The following is a 19628-nucleotide window of genomic DNA, read 5'->3' as shown; positions in this document are numbered from 1 at the left end:
TTTTTCAATATTAACCCCTTATCAGACATATTATTTGCAAATATATCTTTCCTCCATTCAGTAGGTGGCCTTTTTTTTTTTATAGTTTCCTTCACTGTGCAAAACAATTTTATAGTTTGATGCAGCCTCTTTTGTTTAGTTTGGGGTTTGTTTCATTTTCCTGAAGTGGTATACCCAAAAATTGCTCCTAAACAATGTCAAAGAGTTAGCATATTGCCAACATTTTATTCTAGGACTTTTCTAATTTCAGGTCTTACTTTCAAGAGTTTAATATATTTTGAGTTTAGTTTTATATATGTGTAAAGAGTAGTGCAGTTTAATTCTTTTATATGCAGCTATGCAGTTTTCTTAACGTCATTTATAGAAAAGTTTATTTTTTCCACATTGTATGTTCGTGCTTTCTTTGTTGTAAATTAATTGCCTATGTAGGCATAGGTTTAGGTCTGGGCTGTCTGTTTTGTTCCATTGATTTATTTGTATGTTATTGTGTTAGTACCATGCTGTTTTAATTGATAGTTTTAAAGTATAGTAACTTTATACCTTGAAATCAGAGTGTTATATCTCCAGCTATGTTTTGGTTTTTCAAGATAGCTTTGGCTATTTGGGGTCTTTTGTATTTTGATACAAATTTTAGAATTACTTCATCGAGTTTTGTGAAAAAGTCCATTGCTATTTTGATAGGGATTGCACAGATGATGTAGATAGCCTTGGGTAGTATGATGGCTTTCACAATGTTATTTTTTTCATTCCATTAACATGGTGTATCTTACCATTTGTTTGTGTCATCTTCAGTTTCTTTCATCAATATCATAGATTTCCTAGTACAAGTCATTGCCTCTTTCATTAGATTTATTTCTAGGTATTTTATTCTTTCTGATGCAATTATAAATGGAATTGTTTCTTAATTTTTCTTTCTCATGGCTCGTTGTTAGTGTAAGAAACAAAACAAATTTCTTTATAGTAATTTAGTCTCCTGAAATTTTACTGAATTCATTCTTTTAGTTACAGTAGTTCTTGATGACATCTTTAGAATTGTCTATTTATAGTATTGTGTCTCCTGCAAACAGTGACAGTTTTACTTATTCCCTTCCTACTTGAATTCCTTTTATTTCCTTTTATTATTATTACTATTTTTATCTGATCGTTGTGATTAGAATTTCTAATTCCTGTGTTAATAAAAGAGGTGATAGTGGGCATCGTCCTTGTTTTGTTCCTGATCTTACAGGAAATCCTTTCAACTTTTCACCATTGAATGTTATGTTAGCTGTGGGTTTATCATAAATGGCCTTTATTGCATTGAGATATGTGTTCCCTCTGCACCCACTTTATCGAAAAATTTTTATCATAAATGGTGAATTTCATCAAAAGCTTTTTCATCACCTATTAAGATGATCAGATGATTTTTATTCTTCACTTAGTTAATGTGGGATATAACATTGATCAACTTGTGGATATTGAGCCATCCTTGCATCAGTGGAATAATTCCCACTTGAGGATGGTATATGATCCTTAGAATGCACTGCTGAATTCCATTTGCTAACATTTTGTTAAGGATTTTTGCCTCTGTGTCCATCAGTGATATTGGCCTATAAAGTTCTTCTTCTTTTTTTTTTTTTTTTGTGGTGTCTTTTGTCTGATTTTGGTATCCAGGTGATGCATAAATCATAGAATGAATTCAGAAGCATTTCTTCCTCTTCAGTATTTTGGAAAAGTTTGAAAAGATTAGGTGTTACATTTCCTTTAAATGTTTGGTAGAACTCACCTTTGTAGTCCAGGCCTGATACTTTTGTTGTGGGGAGAATTTTTAAAAATTATTGATGCATTTTCATTGCTGGAGATTAGTCTGTTCATATTTTCTGTTTCTTCTTGATTCAGCCATGTATAATTGTATATTTCTAGCAATTTATCCATTTCTTCTAGGTTGTCCCTTTTATTGGTAAATAGTTGTTCATAGCAATCTGTAATGATCTTTATATTTCTGTGGTGTCAGCTTTAACTTCTGATTTTATTTATTTGGGCTCTCTTTTTATCCTAATGAGTATGGCCAAAGGTTTATCAATCTGATCTTTTTAAAAATCTAGCTCTCAGTCTCATTGACTTTTTAAATGTATATTTCACTTATTTATGCCCTGATCTTAATTATTTTTTTCCCTCTTACTGACTGAGTTTTGTTTGTGCTTGTTTTTCTAGATCCTTTTGATGTAAGGCCAGGTTGCCTCATGTAGGAGATGTTCTTTAGGATCGAGCTACACTCTCCCCTCTAGTCACCAGAGCTCTCAGGGTGCCCAGTGTATAAACTGGGTGGCCCCTCTGTTGTGGGAGAGTTGGCTACCATTAGTATGCTGGTGGGCAAGGCTGGCCTGACCTGGTTAGCTGTCAGGAACTGCTTCATGTGGAGATTACTGCCCTGCTGGTGGATGAGACTGGGCCCCAGTGCAATGGATTGTGTGTCTGGGGATCCCAGGCTGGGTGCAGGCCATTTTTGGCCTGGGTCCTAGGGTGGCTACCTGTGAGATCTGGGGTTCTGGGGCTGGTGTTGGGTCACTAGTTAGTGGGGCCAGATCCCCACACCACTGGTTGCTTGGTCTGAGGAATTCCAGGACTGGTATCTATTAGCTGCTAGATAAGTAATCCCCCAGCACTGGTAGGTTAGAGAACAGAATTCCAAACAGCCTCATGGTAAAATGATCTGCCCAAAATGGCTCCTGCTAACATGCGTATCCCTGGGAGAGTTGCATTTACCTCCAGTCTCTCCAGGAGGCTTTCCAAGATCAGTAAGTGGTTCTGATCAAAGCTCCTTTCAAGTTACTGTGTCTGTACAGGGTCATGGAGTGTGTGAGTTTTGTGCACAGCCTTTGAGAGCAGAGTCTTTGTTTCCTATAGCCCTCTGGCTTTCCCATATACCAGTTCCATTGAACTTCAGAGCCATATGCCCTAGGGACTTTTGCTTTTCCTCCTGGAGTAGGACCCCTGGGCTGGGAGGCTCAATGTGGGGCTCAGACCTATTACTCCTTGTGAAAATTTCCTGCAGTTATGATTTGTTGTTGTTCAGCTGCTCAGTCGTGTCCAACTTATTGCAACCCGATGGACTGTAGCATGCCACGCAACTGTGATTATCCTCCCAATTATAGGCTGCCTCCCGATGGATGTACGTCTTGACCCCACTTATTGTCTCCACCCCTACTACCTGTCTCATTGTGATTCCTTCTTTATATGTTTAGTTATAGAAAATATTTTCTGATAATCTTCAGATTGTTCTTACTGATAATTGTTCTGTAAACAGCTAATCATTTTAGTGTGCTTATGGGAAGGAGTTCAGGGTCTTCTTACTTAAGCATTTTGGCTACACCTCCTTCTTAAATAATACCATTTAATCAACATTCAGGCATTAACCCTGTGCTCTCTTGGACTGTTGTACTACTCTGGTAGAGAATCTGCATAGCCTGCGATGCTGAACTTCTAAGACACTTAAAACATGAAACTCTTATGTCTAATACAAATGGTCAGTGGCATATAAAGAAATCGAAGTTCATCGTTACTCATTAGAAATGCTTTAAACCACAATGAGGTTCTAATTTATACAGATAACATGGAAAAGACTGATAGCATCAAATATCAGAGAAGATATGGAGAAGCCTGCATTGCTATTAAAATACAGTGGTATAAGTTCTTTAGAACATGGTGATACCTTTAAATGTTAAACATTCATGAGCTTCTAATATAGCAACACTTATTCCTAAATATCTCTAAATATTTACTCAAGAACAGTCACAACATACAACCACAAAACTCTTGTGCTGAAATATTCATAGAAGCTTTATTCTTAATTGACCTCTGGGCAGGGGGAAATCCTCTATTGGTGTCCTTTGCTATACTGAGGGCAGAGGAACTGATTACCTTCCCAAGATATTTTTATATAGCAAATGGCCTTGGAAGATACAGATTGCATATCATCAAGAAGCATAGGGATGGTTTGTTTACTAGTCAGTATATGAAGATAATATCTCCCTCTGGAAGAAAGGCCAGGTAGCTTTGCTTGAAGTCCTTTAGAAAAGATTCAGCCTCCCTAAGCTCAGAGACTGAAAGTGTTACTATAAGCTCATCGTACGTGCAGCATCTACCTGGACTGTGCTTTGTCACCACCTTGGACTTCAGGTGGTAAGGAGGGGACTCGAGAACACAGTATGTTCTTACTGTACCTAGCTCTGAACCAGGGGCCTCACGTCTTCAGCCAGTATCAACACAACTGTGGCAGGCTAAACTCTTACACATAGGATAAACTCTCAGAGCCTCCACTGGGCTTGACAAGCCCCAAGCTAGAGATAGCCCAGATGTCCATCCAGAGGAAAATGGATAATTAAACTCTAACATATCCATTCAGGGTCATGGTACTTAGCAATAAAAAGAATGAGTTTTTGATACATGCCACAAACTGAATAAGTATCAAAACTATTATTCTGAGTGAGAGTAAGCAGAGAGAAAAATGCATATTGTAGAGTCTTTATATGAAATTCTAGTATAGGCAAAATTAACTTAGGTTAACGGGTGAGTGGTTGCTTTATAGTGGAGGGAGCAGGGTTAATTGTGAAGGGACACAGGGTAACTTTCTTGAGTGATGAAAACATCCTGTGTAGGGCTTCACATTTGTCCAAATTGATTAAACAGTTCATTTATGACCCAGTGTTTCATTATATTCAGAATGTATCACCATTAGGAATATCACAGTTTGAGCTGAGAGTCAGACAACTGCACTCAGCTCTTCGCTAGACACTTATCTGTGTAATTCTGGGGATACGTTATTTAAGTAAAGCTTCAGCTTCCTTACCTGTAAATGGCAATATAACAACAGCATCTTCATCATTGTTTGATTATGAGAATTAAGTGAGATAATGCATGTAGAGTGCCTAGCATAGTTTTTGGAGAAAATAATGAATTTTAGCTATTATTTTTCATTGCAGTACTCTCTATGAATACCAGACAACTTGAACTTTGTAAAGTAGTCTGATAAAGAGTTATATAACTATGCTTTAGTCACAGATACAACGCCTGCAGAGGCAGAATCGCAACCCAGATATGTATGATATCAGCCTCGATGTTCCTAATTCTCGGCATGGTTGGTCTGAAGATAGGAGAGATGGAAGTACCATCACATTGGTTTCAAAATATTGAGATTTTGAAGGATTTTTTTCCTCATTAAATCATACTGGCTACATGCATTTTAAACTAAGCCTGGATTTCTAGATTTTACATCAAGAACCTCCTCTTCCCTGGCCTACAGAGGGGTGTCGTCCAACACCACTTATGTTCCTTCCGCCGTAGCATGGATGTGTAGCTAGTTGCTTCTCAGCCAGATCACCCTCTGTGTTCTGGCTGTTGAACTTTCAGTTTCAGCTTTCTGGTTATTGCTTGGTTAAGATTTTTTTCCCTTGCCAGTTCAGCTGTTCTATATTTGTTTTTATTACAGATGACATGTGATATTCCTAGAAACTCAGAGCCTTTGTCTGAGAAACTGAGAACTGCCAAGCTGAGAACTGTATCGACTTTATTTCTATTATGAATGTTGTTAGGGTTCGGTAGGAAGAAACCTATCTATTTCATTGCTGAATGATAACGATTAAATGGTCAATAGAATATATTATAAGGTATGTGTACATATGTATAAAACTTTAGCGTAAAATCAATCTTGCCTTGAAAAAAGAGCTAACTCAATATTTTTTTTTATCATGGTCACTTGAATAACTTAATTGAAACCAGTGAGAACAGTGATAAGTAGAGTCTTTAGGCACTAAGAACCCTATTTAAGAGAAAGATCCCAAATATCAGGGTTCAGTGACCTACTGTTTTCTCACCATCTTTGTCTGCAGTCATCTGCTCACCTAAATTAGGTATTCCTTCTCAGTCATTGGCTATCCATGGTAAATGATTATAATCTTTGTTTTCTACCTTTTTACAAAAGTTACTTTCTTATTATTTCACTTTCCTTTCCACTATATTCACTCATCCTTTCCTCGTTTCTGGATGCCCACTATACCCCAGGCCCTTTTTTGGAGTTCTGGGTATATTACAATGATGAGAAACCAGACTTGCTTCTGGGGAGTTCCACATGCATATATTCATATTTCCTTTTTATTTATAGTCACCAGCACTGGATACGGAACTCAAAAGGAGCTAAGCCATGGCTCTTTCTTTTTATTTATACTTTCATTGGACTGATGATCCTGCAAGTCCTTTCAAACACCCTAGTGGAATCAATTCCCTTATGCCCGTTCTTTGCATCTCTCAAGGCAAAGAGGCATTATGCCAGCGACTTGAAATCATTCCATCCCCACAGCATGCTTACCTTGTTTCAGGAAATAACTTTGGACCCTAGGAGTCAGATGACTCTGCTTGTATCTGTACTGTGTATACATGTGTGTGTGCTAAGTTGCTTCAGTCGTGTCTAACTCCTTGTGACTCCATAGACTGTAGCCTGCCCAGCTCCTCTGTCCATGGGATTCTCCAGGCAAGAATACTGGAATGGGTTGCCATACCCTTTTCCAGGGGATCTTCCCGACTCAGGGGTTGCACCTGCGTCTCTTACATTCACCTGCGCTGGCAGGCAGGTTCTGTGTGCTCCTCCCTATAAACCTGGGGAGCAGAGTCATACTCTCAGCCCTGAGGTGAGAGCTGGAAGCTCTGCATTCCAGCAGAAACATTAGACTGGAGCTGTGAACAGGGAGTGCATGAGAGGGTTTTGTTCATGTCTGTTTCCCTTGGCTCTCGTGGGTGTTTGGCATGTAATTCCAGGCAGCTGACTTCACCGCCTCTGTTTGCTCCCTGTTTCCCCTTTTCTTCAACCCAGTGGTCTTCTTTTCCCTCCTCCTCCTCTTCTTCCCTTCTCCTTATCCATCCTCTTTTTCCTCCTTGTCTCCCTCTTTCTCACCCCATCTCCTCCTTCCCTCCTCCTCCTCTTCTGTTTCTCTTCTTCCTACTCTCTCTGTTTTTCTCTCCTCCTCTTATTTTTTGTAAATATCATGTGCTCTTTCAAATAAAGACAAAAAACAGAGGGGATACTACAGTAAACCCCCATGTATTCATTACAGAAGCTCAACAATAGTCAATATACAGCCAGTTTATATTCACATGTACCCCACATGTTTTTCTCTTACCTCTGGCCATTTCAAGGTAAATCCAGAGATTTTTGGTTTTTTTTGACACTTCAGTATGTTTTCTAAGAGATACTCTTAATATAACACACAAAATACACAGTAGTTCCCCACAATCATCCCATTGGCTCTCCTTTTTCTCTTGAAGTCTTTTTCAAAATTTTAAAATGTTTTTTTTTTCCACTCTCTTTTTAACTTTTTCAATTTACTGTTGAAGAAAATAGATTATTTACTATTTTTGTAGAATTTCTTACATTTGGATTTTGCTTTCATTTCTGCAATGTTGACTTGCAGGTTGATTTTCTGTACTTCCTGTAAATTAGTTAATACATCCAAAAGCTTGGTCAGGGTTCATGCTATTCTTTCTTTCTCTTTATTTTCCTCTCCTCTCCTTTTCTTTTTATTTCCTCTTTCTTTCTTTCATACTTTTTCTCCCTCCCTCCTTTCTCTCTTTCCTCCCTACTTCCCCCTCCCTTTTTCCCCTTTCTTTGTGTGGGAATCTGTGTACTGATTTGACAGAACATTTTCCAGTTGGTACTGTACATTCACTATTGCCTCATATCCAAAGACAGATATCTGCCTTTAATTTTGTGAGATATTAAGATCAGAAATGAAAATATTTCTGTTTAGGGAGGAACAAATACTGGGGGCAAAGAAGCTAAATTGATGTTTAATTTTTACTCTGAAAATTTGTTTTTTTTGTATACTCTCATGCAGACTCACATATACAATGTCATTGTCTAAATTAAGGCAAATAACTTATAATTTCTAAAACAAACAAAGAAAGAGGATGGTGGAAGAGAAGGAAGAGGACAAGAAGAAAGGGAAAGATTAGCAATAGTTCCAGTATCATCCCCCTGACCTGTTGTCTCTAAAGTTCTCATCAGCCTGCCACCTCAGGGTTTTAGTAGCTATTGGTGATGATAGTAGAGACTCAGTATTTTACCTTTTTAAACAAATTTCTAATAAATTGACTATTCTAAAATTGCAACCTAAATATAATCCTTGGAATGGCACAAACAAAATTTCAGAGAAGTAGAATGTCATTAATGGAGGGGTTCCTGCTGAGGGGTCAGTTAGGAGACAAGGCATCTATATGGGTGTCTTTTTCTTACTATTGTAGTCATTGCAAGAAGATTGCTTTACCAATAAACATACTGTTTGTGTAGAAGAAGCAGCCTACCCTGTATAGAGAGAAATTTAGCCTAAGAAATCAGAAATCTAGGTGAGAGAGGAAATCTAGGTGAGAAGCGGAAACTGAATCTGTGCACTTTAGGAAGCCCCATCTTCTAGTCTGGTATATCAAGGTTTCTTGTGTGAGTTTCAGGAGCACTGTTCTTCCCTGTGCTCAATTGGCTGGCAGAACCTACAACAGACTTTTCTTGAAAGTCAAGTCCTTGGTTGAGCCTCTCAGAATACCTTCTACACATTGGGGTGTGTGAAACTTGGGTCTGAACTATAGTTCCTTCCAATTTGGTGCCTTGTATGCCTTGGATAAAACCTACCCCTGCTAAAACATGTTGACTCACTGCATATATCATTGCCTGCACCCATCTTGAAATAAAAAATGGAAGTGTAGAGAAAAACCCAGCTATACCAATTAAGTGGTCTTATGGGAAGCATCCTCCATGGAAAATGGTAAGAAATGAAGGTTTGCGGTCAGACATTATTCTTTTGCTAGAGTTGTTTTTGCATCTATAGCAGGGTACTCACTGAGCTCCCTGCAGAACATGATAATGTTAGTGGTTTGAGTCACAATTTAGTCCTCCAAGGTAGAGGATCAGTTATTTTATTGTGTTCTTTTGTTGCTGTTCCTCTGCCAGCTTTTTGGCAATTTCTCTGGGCATTAACTTTTCCACTCAAGAAAAGGTCAGGAGAAACTATGATGGTGGTTGACAAACTGTCCATTTTCTCCTTTCAGGAAACTCACATGAAACATTCATTGGAGTATGAGGATGTACAACTCAGGGCTAGCATGAACTTTGAGATTATCTGTGGCTCTAAACTCAAGTTGGAAATAGAAATAAACAAAGGGAAAGCTCCAGCCTCATTGCTTTTCCACGTGCAGCTATGGACAGAACCATTTAGTGAACGGTCTCTAAATGAAGTAACAGAGGGACAGGAAATGGTACCCATGAAAGCACTGGGAAGTTTTAGCATGAAACTGCGACAAGTGCTTAGCACAGAGCTGTTGACCAGGAAGAGCACAGTAAGTGCAGGCTGCCTCTTGCACTATGACAAAAACCACCATTGTTCTTTGCACAAGTTGCTTGACTCATTCAGGTCTTAGCCTCAGCTTCAAACAGAGGCACAGTGGCAGTGAAGGCCTTTGGTCTCAGTCCAGAACTTCTGACTTTTCTTCTACTGGTGTTTCTTGGCATGATTTGTTACCAGATTCTACAAATGGGGGCGGGAGGCAGTCACTGTTAAAACAAAAAAGCCACAAAAGAAATTTGCATAAAATAGAGTTTTATTTTACCATTGACATTCATCTTATAAAGAGAACTCTGTACCCATGAGACAAAAAAACAATCTCTCTGAGGCAGTTATTTACATATTTTTAAATTATGGGAGGGAGGACAGTAGCATTTTCATAAGGCTTGCCTGTAGTATTTTGAGAACCTGCAACATTTTCTAGTGCTCCAGGATATCCACCCTGCTTTTCCTACATCCTCTGTACCCGGCATCTGGCAGTCCTGTCACCACTTGAATATGCCCCGACTCTCTCTGTGACATATCCTTTTCCTGTTTTTGTTAAAGCACTTGTCATTTGCAAACTACCCAAGCATTAGTATTTTAGTTAATTATATACAGTATCACTCAGGACTTTAGCCTCAAGAAATGTTTAAGTTTGTGGCTTTACGGTCAATAAAATAAAATGAAATAAAACACAGTGCAGGGTTTAGAAGTACAGTCTGCAGGAACATGTCTACTTCCAAGAGATCTTCCTGATGCAAATAACTGCCATTAATATGTGAAATCAAAATAAAAATTATAATTTATGAATCCCCTAGAAACATAGGATAAACACTCGGCCAGTTGTTCATATCTGCCTTTTGGTAGGGTTCTCAGTTCACACTGGCAAGTAAGTATCTTTGGTTTGTTTCCTGCTTAAGCCCAAACCCCTCTTTCTTTTAGTTTAATTTTGCAATGGGATTGTTTCTATTAATAATTTCAGATCCATAACTTCTTACCTTTTCTATTCTTTTTTTCTCCCTAATAGTTTGCTCTTACAGATTACCTAAGGCATATATATATTCTGAGAAAACAGTATATTAAAATTGGCAAGATAAACAGGTCTTTCAAAGAGAGAAGATCTTGCTAGCAAAACAAACTCTAGAAATTCTGGTTGTAAAAGAGTTTGTGTAGAGCAGCTGACAGTTTATTCAACAAAAGCTTACAGGAGTGTGCATTTAAAGATAAATACTGGACTGTTTGGGTAAAAATAAAAATACGTCAGAAAATCAGGAGACTTTAAAAGGAAATCTTCTTTGCATGCTGGGGAAATAAAAAAAAATAATAATGCTTTAGAGTTCTCCTCATTTTATCTAAACCTCAAACCCTTTCTTGGGAAATGTGATGAAAGGATGAACTTCATTCAAGAAAAGAATATAACAACATTTCAGTTCATCAGAAAGCCTGAAAGAATGAGGTGTTAACTGTGAACTGATTGAAAATGCGTTCTTTTTTTTTCTATTTTAATCTACATTGTTAAAAATATTTCTTGAAGCTACCCTTCTTTGCACTTTTGTTGGGGGGAAAGCATACGTATGCTTGTCCCTTGAGATGTCGTAAAATGGTATATGACTAAGAAGCGCAGTGTTCAGAAAAGCCTGGGAAACACTGAGTATCAAGCTTTTTGGTTAAATAGATAAGCTATTGAATGTGTCACTTAGAAAAAAACTGTACGGTATTTCTTGGCTTGGCTAACTCACAGCTCAGTAGTATTTTCACATCATTACCCCATTTTTATTCTACTGTTATTTGTATGCTGGGTAATTGGCTCAGGACCACAAAATGACTAGAGTAATTGCAGAATGTCTGTCTGCATGTATGTGCATGCCTGTATGTGTGTATGTGTTGGGGGTGTGTGAAACATTTGATACAGTTGAGTTCCATCTCTCTTTGAGAGCAAGTGAACTTTCTCAGGAATTCCCCTATATACTTAACATTTTTATTGACATATAGTTGATTTACAGTTTTGTGTTATTTTCAGGTATACAGCAGGCAATTCAGTTATATACACATAATTGTGCTCTACAGTAGGTCCCTGTTGTTTACCTATTTTATATACAGTAATGTGTGTCACTTAATCCCAAGCTCCTCATTTACCCCCACCTGACTTTCCCCTTTGGTAACCATAAATTTGTTATCTGTGTCTATGGGTTGATTTTTGTTTTGCAAATAAGTTCATTTTTGTTATTTTATATGTGGAACCAATAAACTCTTTTCTTACATCTCATCATGTAGAATTGTAACCCTTGCCTGTTCCTAAATTAGTGCTTGCGGAGGAGGAAATTGAGTGGTCTTAGATAAATGAGGATTGAGTCAGTGAGGCTCAGGAAAGGTCCAGAAGCCCGTCCTCCTGCAGTGGCCACCGGCACCAGAAGAGACCAGATCTCAGTTAGGGAAGGAGGGGTAGGGTGGTGGATGAATAACCAGAGACTCTGAACTTGGTGCGCGGTTGCATTTACCACAGTAGGGGAAATAAAGTTAGCCTTTTGTTGTTGTTAATGAACTTGATGTTGTTGCCGAAACTCAGCCCCTGATCACTGGTACTGAACAGAAATGCAGAGACAGAGTTTTAGACGAAGCAGAAAAGAGTAGCTTTTATTGCTTTGCCAGGCAGAGGGGGCCACAGCGGGCCAATGCCCTCAAGACCATGTGAGGGGATCGTGAGGAGTTTCATAGTGTTCAAGAAACAGGGCGTGGTCAGCTGGAGGACCATCCTGCGACTGGTTGGCATCAAGGTGGAGTTTCAAGCATCCTCATTCTTCTGGTTTCGACTGTCTAGGGTCTATGTACTTGCAGTCAGCAGTTTTCACCTGGAGGGGCTCTGCTTCCCGTAAAAACAGCTTAGGACTATGTGTCAGGCCTTTGTCAATATCTTTTGGGTAACTGGGAGTTCCGTGATTCTGTTATGTGGCAAATTTATAGTCTAGGTTCTTACCAGTTCTCCAGCCAACAGCAATTCTTTGTTTCTACATCTTCACATTTCCCAAACATTAACTCTTCAGTTAGCATTTTACTTAAGATAAGGACACAGGGGCTGTACACAGTTTCATTATGAGGCTACATTTTTCAAGTCCTAGTGGCCCCAAAGACAAATGTACACTTTTTTCTCACAGCCTTTAATAAGCTAATATATCTCTCTGGTGACTGTTCAAAAGAGGGATAAAGCCTATAATGTTTCACACATAATAAAGTATTTCATCATTTAAAATATTGCAATTATTTTTCAAGGCATTCCATCTGATATGAATGTCTTTATAAAAGTAGTTGAAAAACTGCTGTCTTGAATTACTAGTCTGAACCCGTTTCATGATGTATATTTTATAATGGTCATAACACCTTCAAGATTGCCTTTTTAAGTGCTATAAAAAATAAGAGAAATTTGTAAAGTAGCAGGTTATAAAAGTAATATTAGAAAATGAATTGCCTTATAACCGTAAGTATAGTAAAATGTTAATGTGAGAACCTAGTGAGTTCACTGTAAACTTCTTTCATCCTTGCTCTACATTTAAATTTTTTCATGACAGAAAGTTGGAAAATAATAAACAACCACAACAAAACAAAGAATAAATTTTTTGAATGCAACCATAAACCAGTGGAAGTACTTAGGAAAGAAAGCCATATTTATAATTGCAAAACTAAGTAAAATACCAAATGCTAACTTTCCACAAAACACTCAAAACTCATGTGAGAAAAATTTTGAAACACCATTAAAGGAAACAAAAATAGATGAGCAAATGGAAAGTCACAAATGGGCATTCTCACGTTTGCGGAGACTTTTGTTCTAGCTAAGTGCTAGAGCATATATAAATACAATGTAAACCCAGTAAATGTAATACCATTTTTTTTTTCTCTTCTCAAGATAGATAAGTAGTTAGTCAAACTCATTTGAGTACATAAACAAAAACTACCAGAACATTTGGGGAGGGGAAGGAATAATAATTTTAGTAAGAGAGAGGTTAAATCTACCAGTTATTAAAATACATTATAAAGACTTTATAGCTGAAACTGTAGTGCTGGCTCATGAATAAACAAGTCAAACAGTGAAATAAATGTTAAAAATCCAGAAATATATCTAATTACACATGGAAACAGTATATAATAAAGGATGTAATTCATATCAGTGAGAAAAGTTGAACTGATGTATGTTACAATAACTAGTTATATGAAAAAAGATAAATTTTTAATTCTTCACATTGCACACCAGAATATATTCCAGGTGGATGAAACATCTAAGTTTAAAGAATAAAATTATATAAGTGCTAGAAGAAAGCATGGATAAAAAGCACCCTATACTCTGGGAGTGGGGCATTTTTTCTAGCTATGATTGAAAATCCAGTGGCAGTAATAAAAAAATAAATTGATTTTTTTAAGAAAAAGTGTTTTTATCTAATATAATTTTATGCAGAAAATACCTAAAGTGAGTAAAAGAAAAATGACAAACTAGGAAAAATATTTGCAACTTAATCTGAAAGAAAGAATATACTTTATTAATTATTAATTTATTTTTTAAAACAGAAGAAAATGACTAACTTTTAATTAAAACATATAGCATAAAATAAATACAATAGCTTTGAACTATATGCAAATATATTCAACCTCCCCTGTAGGAAGAAAAATGCAAATAAAAATATACTGTTACAGCATTTCTCACCTATATGATGGAAATCCAAGTCTGAGGATATGCTCAGTTATCAAGTTATTCGGAAATGAACTCTCACTCTTTGCTAGTGGGAGAGCAAATTAGTGCAACCCCATTAGAGGGGAATTTGCCAATATTTAGCAAAAAACTTGAGCACAGCAATTGCCTTTCTCAGACTAAATGAACAAAATATTCAGATAAGAACTGAGAAACACATTTTCCCAAGGCTGTTCATTGCACTACATTTTTAGACTGTTGGTTAGCATGATTATTATTCTAAGAATGTTACCTGTTTATTACAGAATTGAGGAAATAAATAGCTGTAATGGTGTTATTAAGAACCAGGATTTTCCTCATTAAAAAAAAAAAAAAGGCAGAGGTGTAAGAGTGTGAAGATAAGTAAAAAGCCTGTGGTCCAGAATTTGAATTGAAGGTAGCAGTGTGGATTCATGACAGATTTTATCTTCTCCAAAACAGATTCCTGCTCTAAACACACTGCAAAGGTCTAGACCCGGTGAAGAGCAGTGAGCACAAGGTTGATTGGTACTTGAATGGTATACATATGAAACACAGAAGTGTCTGCCATTTGAGATACTAATGTGTGCTCTGTAAAGGAAAAACACGAATTCACATAATTTGGGGAAATTCTGAACTTTCTCCTTGGAAATTACACTTTATGTTAAATACTCTGAAACAATCTCTCAGTAAAGAAATCAAGTAATGTTGAACACAGTGGCTGTGGGGAGCACTCTGTTTTGTAGGGGAATGGACTGCAATTATAGAATCCCTGTTGTTTCATTCCTATACAAATGTGGCATTGGAAATAGTCTGGGCAGTGCTGCTGTGAAAGTGAAACTCAGTCTGTGGTTAACTATTTATGGTAGAGGTTCGGGAGGTCTAAAGAGAGTTCCTGGTATTATCATGTCCTTAACAAATGACTTACCTGGAGAATCCCAGGGATGGGGAGCCTGATGGGCTGCCATCTCTGGGGTCGCACAGAGTCGGACACGACTGAAGCGACTTGGCAGCAGCAGCAGCAGCAACTAATGACTAATTGAATACAAGTGTTGTTTAGAATCTATCAGATATAAATTCTGTGTTCAGTGTTAGGAATGTGATGGGTGTGAAAAGGAAAGGAAAGTCTGGTAGAGCATTAAAATGCAGTGATACTATTAATTTGATTATAAAGATTTGAAACATTTTATGAAGATATTTGTGATCAAGAAGCTAAGTATAAGCAACAATTGTACTATGCCATGGAGTGAGAATTAAGTTATGATGAGCAAAAGCAAGGAGGGACATTTCTGGCAAAGCAAAGAGCTTGAGCAAAGATAACATTAGAGTTGATGTTTACAGGAAAAATAGCCATACTTGTCTGGAGCAAAATATATATGTGTGCCTGCCTGCATGCTAAGTTGCTTCAGTTGTGTCCACCTCTGCAACCCTATGGACTGGCCCACCAGGCTCCTCTGTCCATGGGATTCTCCAGGCAAGAATACTGGGGTAGGTTGCCGCACCCTCCTTCAGGGAATCTTCCCAGAGAGAGAGAGAGAGAGTGAATTATAGGAAGAGGGTGAAGTAAGGATGAGGCCAATGAAGTCTGAGAAATGTTGCTTCTGGGTTCTGGTAAGCCCCATACATGACCTTGGGAAGGTGGTTTCATTTCTGTGAGGCTCAGCTTTCCCATCTGTATAATGAGGACTAATGATATTTAAGTCACAAAGTGAGGATAAAATTTTAAAAAAAATCATGTATATAAAGCTTTCAGCACAGTGGAGGGCACTTAATCACTGCTGGTTCTTATTGTTACTAAGCAGAGAGGAACAAAGTGATGAATATCCTCCATTGTCAAGGGAGAGTATTTGGATTTCATTTTGTAGGCAGTGAAGAACCATTGAGAATTCTGAGCATGAGGGTGAAGTGGTTAGCTCTGTGGTTTGGAAATATGAACATGGAAGAGTGAGGGAATGAAGAGGAATACCTGGCATTGTGTCCTGATTGGAGATGAGGAAGCATAAATGGAACATTTGTAGTGTGGCCGAAACTGTTCACTTTGTAAGAGATTTTGGCTATTCGTTAGATATATGTATGTAGGAGGGTGGACTGAGAGACAAGAGAGAATTAAAAAAAAAAGACATCAGGGTTTCCAGCCTGAGCATCTGAGTTGCCACTAACACCAAAACCTGAGACAGACAACATAGGAGGAAGGGCAGGTATATAGAAGAAGGTAGTGATTTCAGGGGTGGTATTTAGTTAGTTTTCTCTTACTTTTTTTTGGTCCCTCCCCTTCTAGAATAAGTGAGCTTTGAAGATTTGAATGTGGTGGCCCAGCTTCTAATCCCATTAATCCCTTGACTCTCTGGGACCACTGCGTTTTGGAAAGAATGTTGGCTTATTACAAAGGTTGTGATTTTGATCATTAGAAGTGCTGCTTCTGAGATCTATCAAATATATCAGAAATGAACTCCAGTAATGAACTCCAGTAATGAACAAATATCCAGTAATGAACTCCAAAGTCAAATACCCAAAACCATCAAAGCAACCAAACACGGTAGCCAAATGTAGATATGTGGCCTGCAGGACTGCATTCCTCAAAGCATTGCTTTCTTTAAGCAGAGTTGAAAGTAAATGCAAACTGAAACATTCTCCTCCACACCAATGTTTGTGTGTGTTTCTTGTTTCCATGTGCAGGACAGGAGAGAATTGGGAAAGACTCCAACTATGAGCAGGAGGGTAAAGTTCAGTTTGTGATTGACGCAGTGTATGCGATGGCTCACGCCCTTCACCACATGAACAAGGATCTCTGTGCTGACTACCGGGGTGTCTGTCCAGAGATGGAGCAGGCTGGGGGCAAGAAGTTGTTGAAGTATATCCGCAATGTGAATTTCAATGGTGAGTCTCCGTGTTTTTTTATCCCCCTCAGACCGACATGGGGAGTTTATGTTTTACAAAAACAACATCTAGAGAATGCCATGAAACTCTAGTGTCTAAAGTATTATATGTTAAACTGACAATTGCTCCTAATGACAGTGAAGCATTGATACCAAAGTACCTTATGAATCTAAGAAGTCACATTATGGCAAGTATGATTTTAATGCTCTTATATATTTACCAGTATTCTAATATGCTGACATGTGGTAAACCAGATAACCAGAACATCCAATAATATAACTCTGGGTGATACATAACTTGATGGCATCTAAGTCTTTTGGCAAGACAGAAATTTGTCATAATCATCCAGTATATTTTTAAACAAATATTTCAAAATTCTAATATCTTGATCATGTGATATATTTTGCTTGCACTCATTAAACATATTTAAACATCTCTATTCCAGTGTCTTGGAATCCTAAGTGCTGATATTTTGCTTTCATCGGTTAAGTAGTCAGATTACAGTTTACTCTTGAGTATATGAATTATATCATTTCAAATGATTGTATAAATGCTAAATGTATTATTTAGCAGTGAGTGAGCAAATGAATAAATAAATTTGGGAGGGTTATAGTTTACCTGGGGCTGTCCTGGTGGCTCAGAGGGTAGAGAGTCAGACTGCAATGTGGGAGACCCAGGTTCGATCCCTGAATCAGGAAGATCCCCTGGAGAAAGGAATGGTAACGCACTCCAGTATTCTTGCCTGGAGAATCCCCATGGACAGAGGAGCCTGTAAGGCTACAGTCCATGGGGTTGATAAGAGTCAGACATGACTATGTGACTCACTTTCATGGTTTACCCTCTTTTTCTTAAAACAGAAGTTTTTGTTTTTGTTTTTTTGCCAACTTTTTCCTTGGTGAACATCAGTAGGAATGGGAGTGAATAAGAGGAAAAGGAAGGGCCAGTTGCTCTAGGTACTCAAGTTAATTGAAATAATGATTATGATTTTCTGTAACACCAAAATCTCATATTAGAAACTTATTTCTCAAGGATAATACTTCGGTAGAAATTAATAAAGAAAGAAAGTGAAGTCGCTCCATCGTGTCCGACTCTTTGTGATCCCATGGACTGTAGTCTACCAGGCTTTTCTATCCATGGGATTTTCCAGGCAAGCATACTGGAATGGGTTGCCATTTCCTTCTCCAGGGGATCTTCTGACCCAGGGATCAAACCCAGGTCTCCTGCATTGCAGGCAGACGCTTTACCCTCTGAGCCACCAGGGAAGCCCAGAAATTAATAGGTTACCTAAAATAAATGAGTAGAGATGAGTGGGGAATATAATAGGAGATTTATTATGAGCATTGGCTGACACAGTTTTGGAGACTGACATGCCCCCACGACCTGCCACCTATAAGCTGAAGAACCAGAGCACCAGCGGAATGCTTTAGTCCAAGTGCACAGGCCTTGGGGTCAGAGGGTCAGTGGTGTAAGTTCTGATCTGCTTCTGAAAGCCAGAGAACTTGGAGACCAGTGTCTGAAGGCAGGAGAGGATGGGTGTCTGCTCAAGCAGAGAGAGTGAATTTGCCCTTCTTCTGCCTTTGGTTCTTTTCATACTTTCTAGGGATTGGGTGGTGCCAGCCCACACCGGGGAGGGTCACCTGCTTCATTCTGTTCAGCAATTCACCAGTTCTTTATTCACTTTAACCATTCTTCCTGGAACAGCCTCATATAGACACAGAAATCAAGTTTTGCCAGTGTCAGGGCTTCTGCAGTCAAGCTGACACATAAAATTAACCATCTTGAATGTCAATTATATCTTGATTAAAAAAGTAATCTCTACATGGGATAATGCAAAATTTTATACAGTAATAAACCTAATATATTGCATATGAATAATGTAACCATACTGCAGGGAGTGAGGGAAAAAAAAGAATGCAAGTAATTTCTGAAGACAGTATTTCACTGTACACTGTCAGTCTGAAGATATGAAGAGTAGTACACAGACGGTGCACAGTAGTTAGAAGTTGGTATGTTTTTTCCCACAATTCTGAGGCTTATTTATGTCCATAGGAGAAGTGAGAGATTTAATAAAAGATACTGCAGATAAAGAGCATCAGGTCTCTCATTGTCAGGGAGAGAAATGACTAGTAAGGATGGGAGAAAATTAAAGTAACACTGTGTTGACTATACCAACATGCAGTATATGCACACAGCTGGAGAGATACAGAACTGGGTAAGGTTACGTCTGTATGCGTACAAACCTCTACTGTCTAGTTCTGTGCACTGAGAGTGCCTAGGAGTGATGACATCCTGATAGAAATAACTTTACCTTCATTCACATCTTATTTATAAATACCATTCTCCAATGAAATAGAGCTAGGGATCTCTAGGGGAACTCTTAATTCAGGGGCCAGAGCAGGGCAAGTAGAAGATGAGCTTGAAACTGTGTTGTGCCACAAAGTAAGAAAGTGCTCAAAAAATTGATGGGACCATGTCCAAGGGGCAAAGGAACCAGCTTGAAGAAGATCCCACCAGCTAATTCTAAACCAATAATGGATTTAACTGATATAATATAATAAATATCAATGAGTTCACGCTCACAGAAATAGATAATTGAACACATAATGTGGGAGAAGGGACAACATGATGGGAAGATAGATACGAAATTCGCCAAAGACCTCAGTCATAATTGCTTCAGGTAAGAATCACCAATGGATGCTAAAATTCTGGGGCTACAG

At 38.1% G+C, this 19628-nt stretch overlaps 1 protein-coding gene across 1 annotated transcript in view; it reads left to right on the top strand.

Moving 5' to 3' along the window:
• GRM7 (glutamate metabotropic receptor 7) overlaps positions 1-19628 on the top strand; it is a 909573-nt gene that overhangs the window by 625677 nt on the left and 264268 nt on the right. The window contains exon 7 of the mRNA XM_069562189.1: positions 16711-16911. Within this exon, the coding sequence (XP_069418290.1) occupies positions 16711-16911 (201 nt within the window). The remainder of the gene's footprint in view (positions 1-16710; positions 16912-19628) is intronic.

Source organism: Ovis canadensis, chromosome 19 (genome assembly GCF_042477335.2).
Source record: "Ovis canadensis isolate MfBH-ARS-UI-01 breed Bighorn chromosome 19, ARS-UI_OviCan_v2, whole genome shotgun sequence".
NCBI lineage: Eukaryota > Metazoa > Chordata > Mammalia > Artiodactyla > Bovidae > Ovis > Ovis canadensis.
This window is presented reverse-complemented; position numbering and strand designations above follow the sequence as displayed.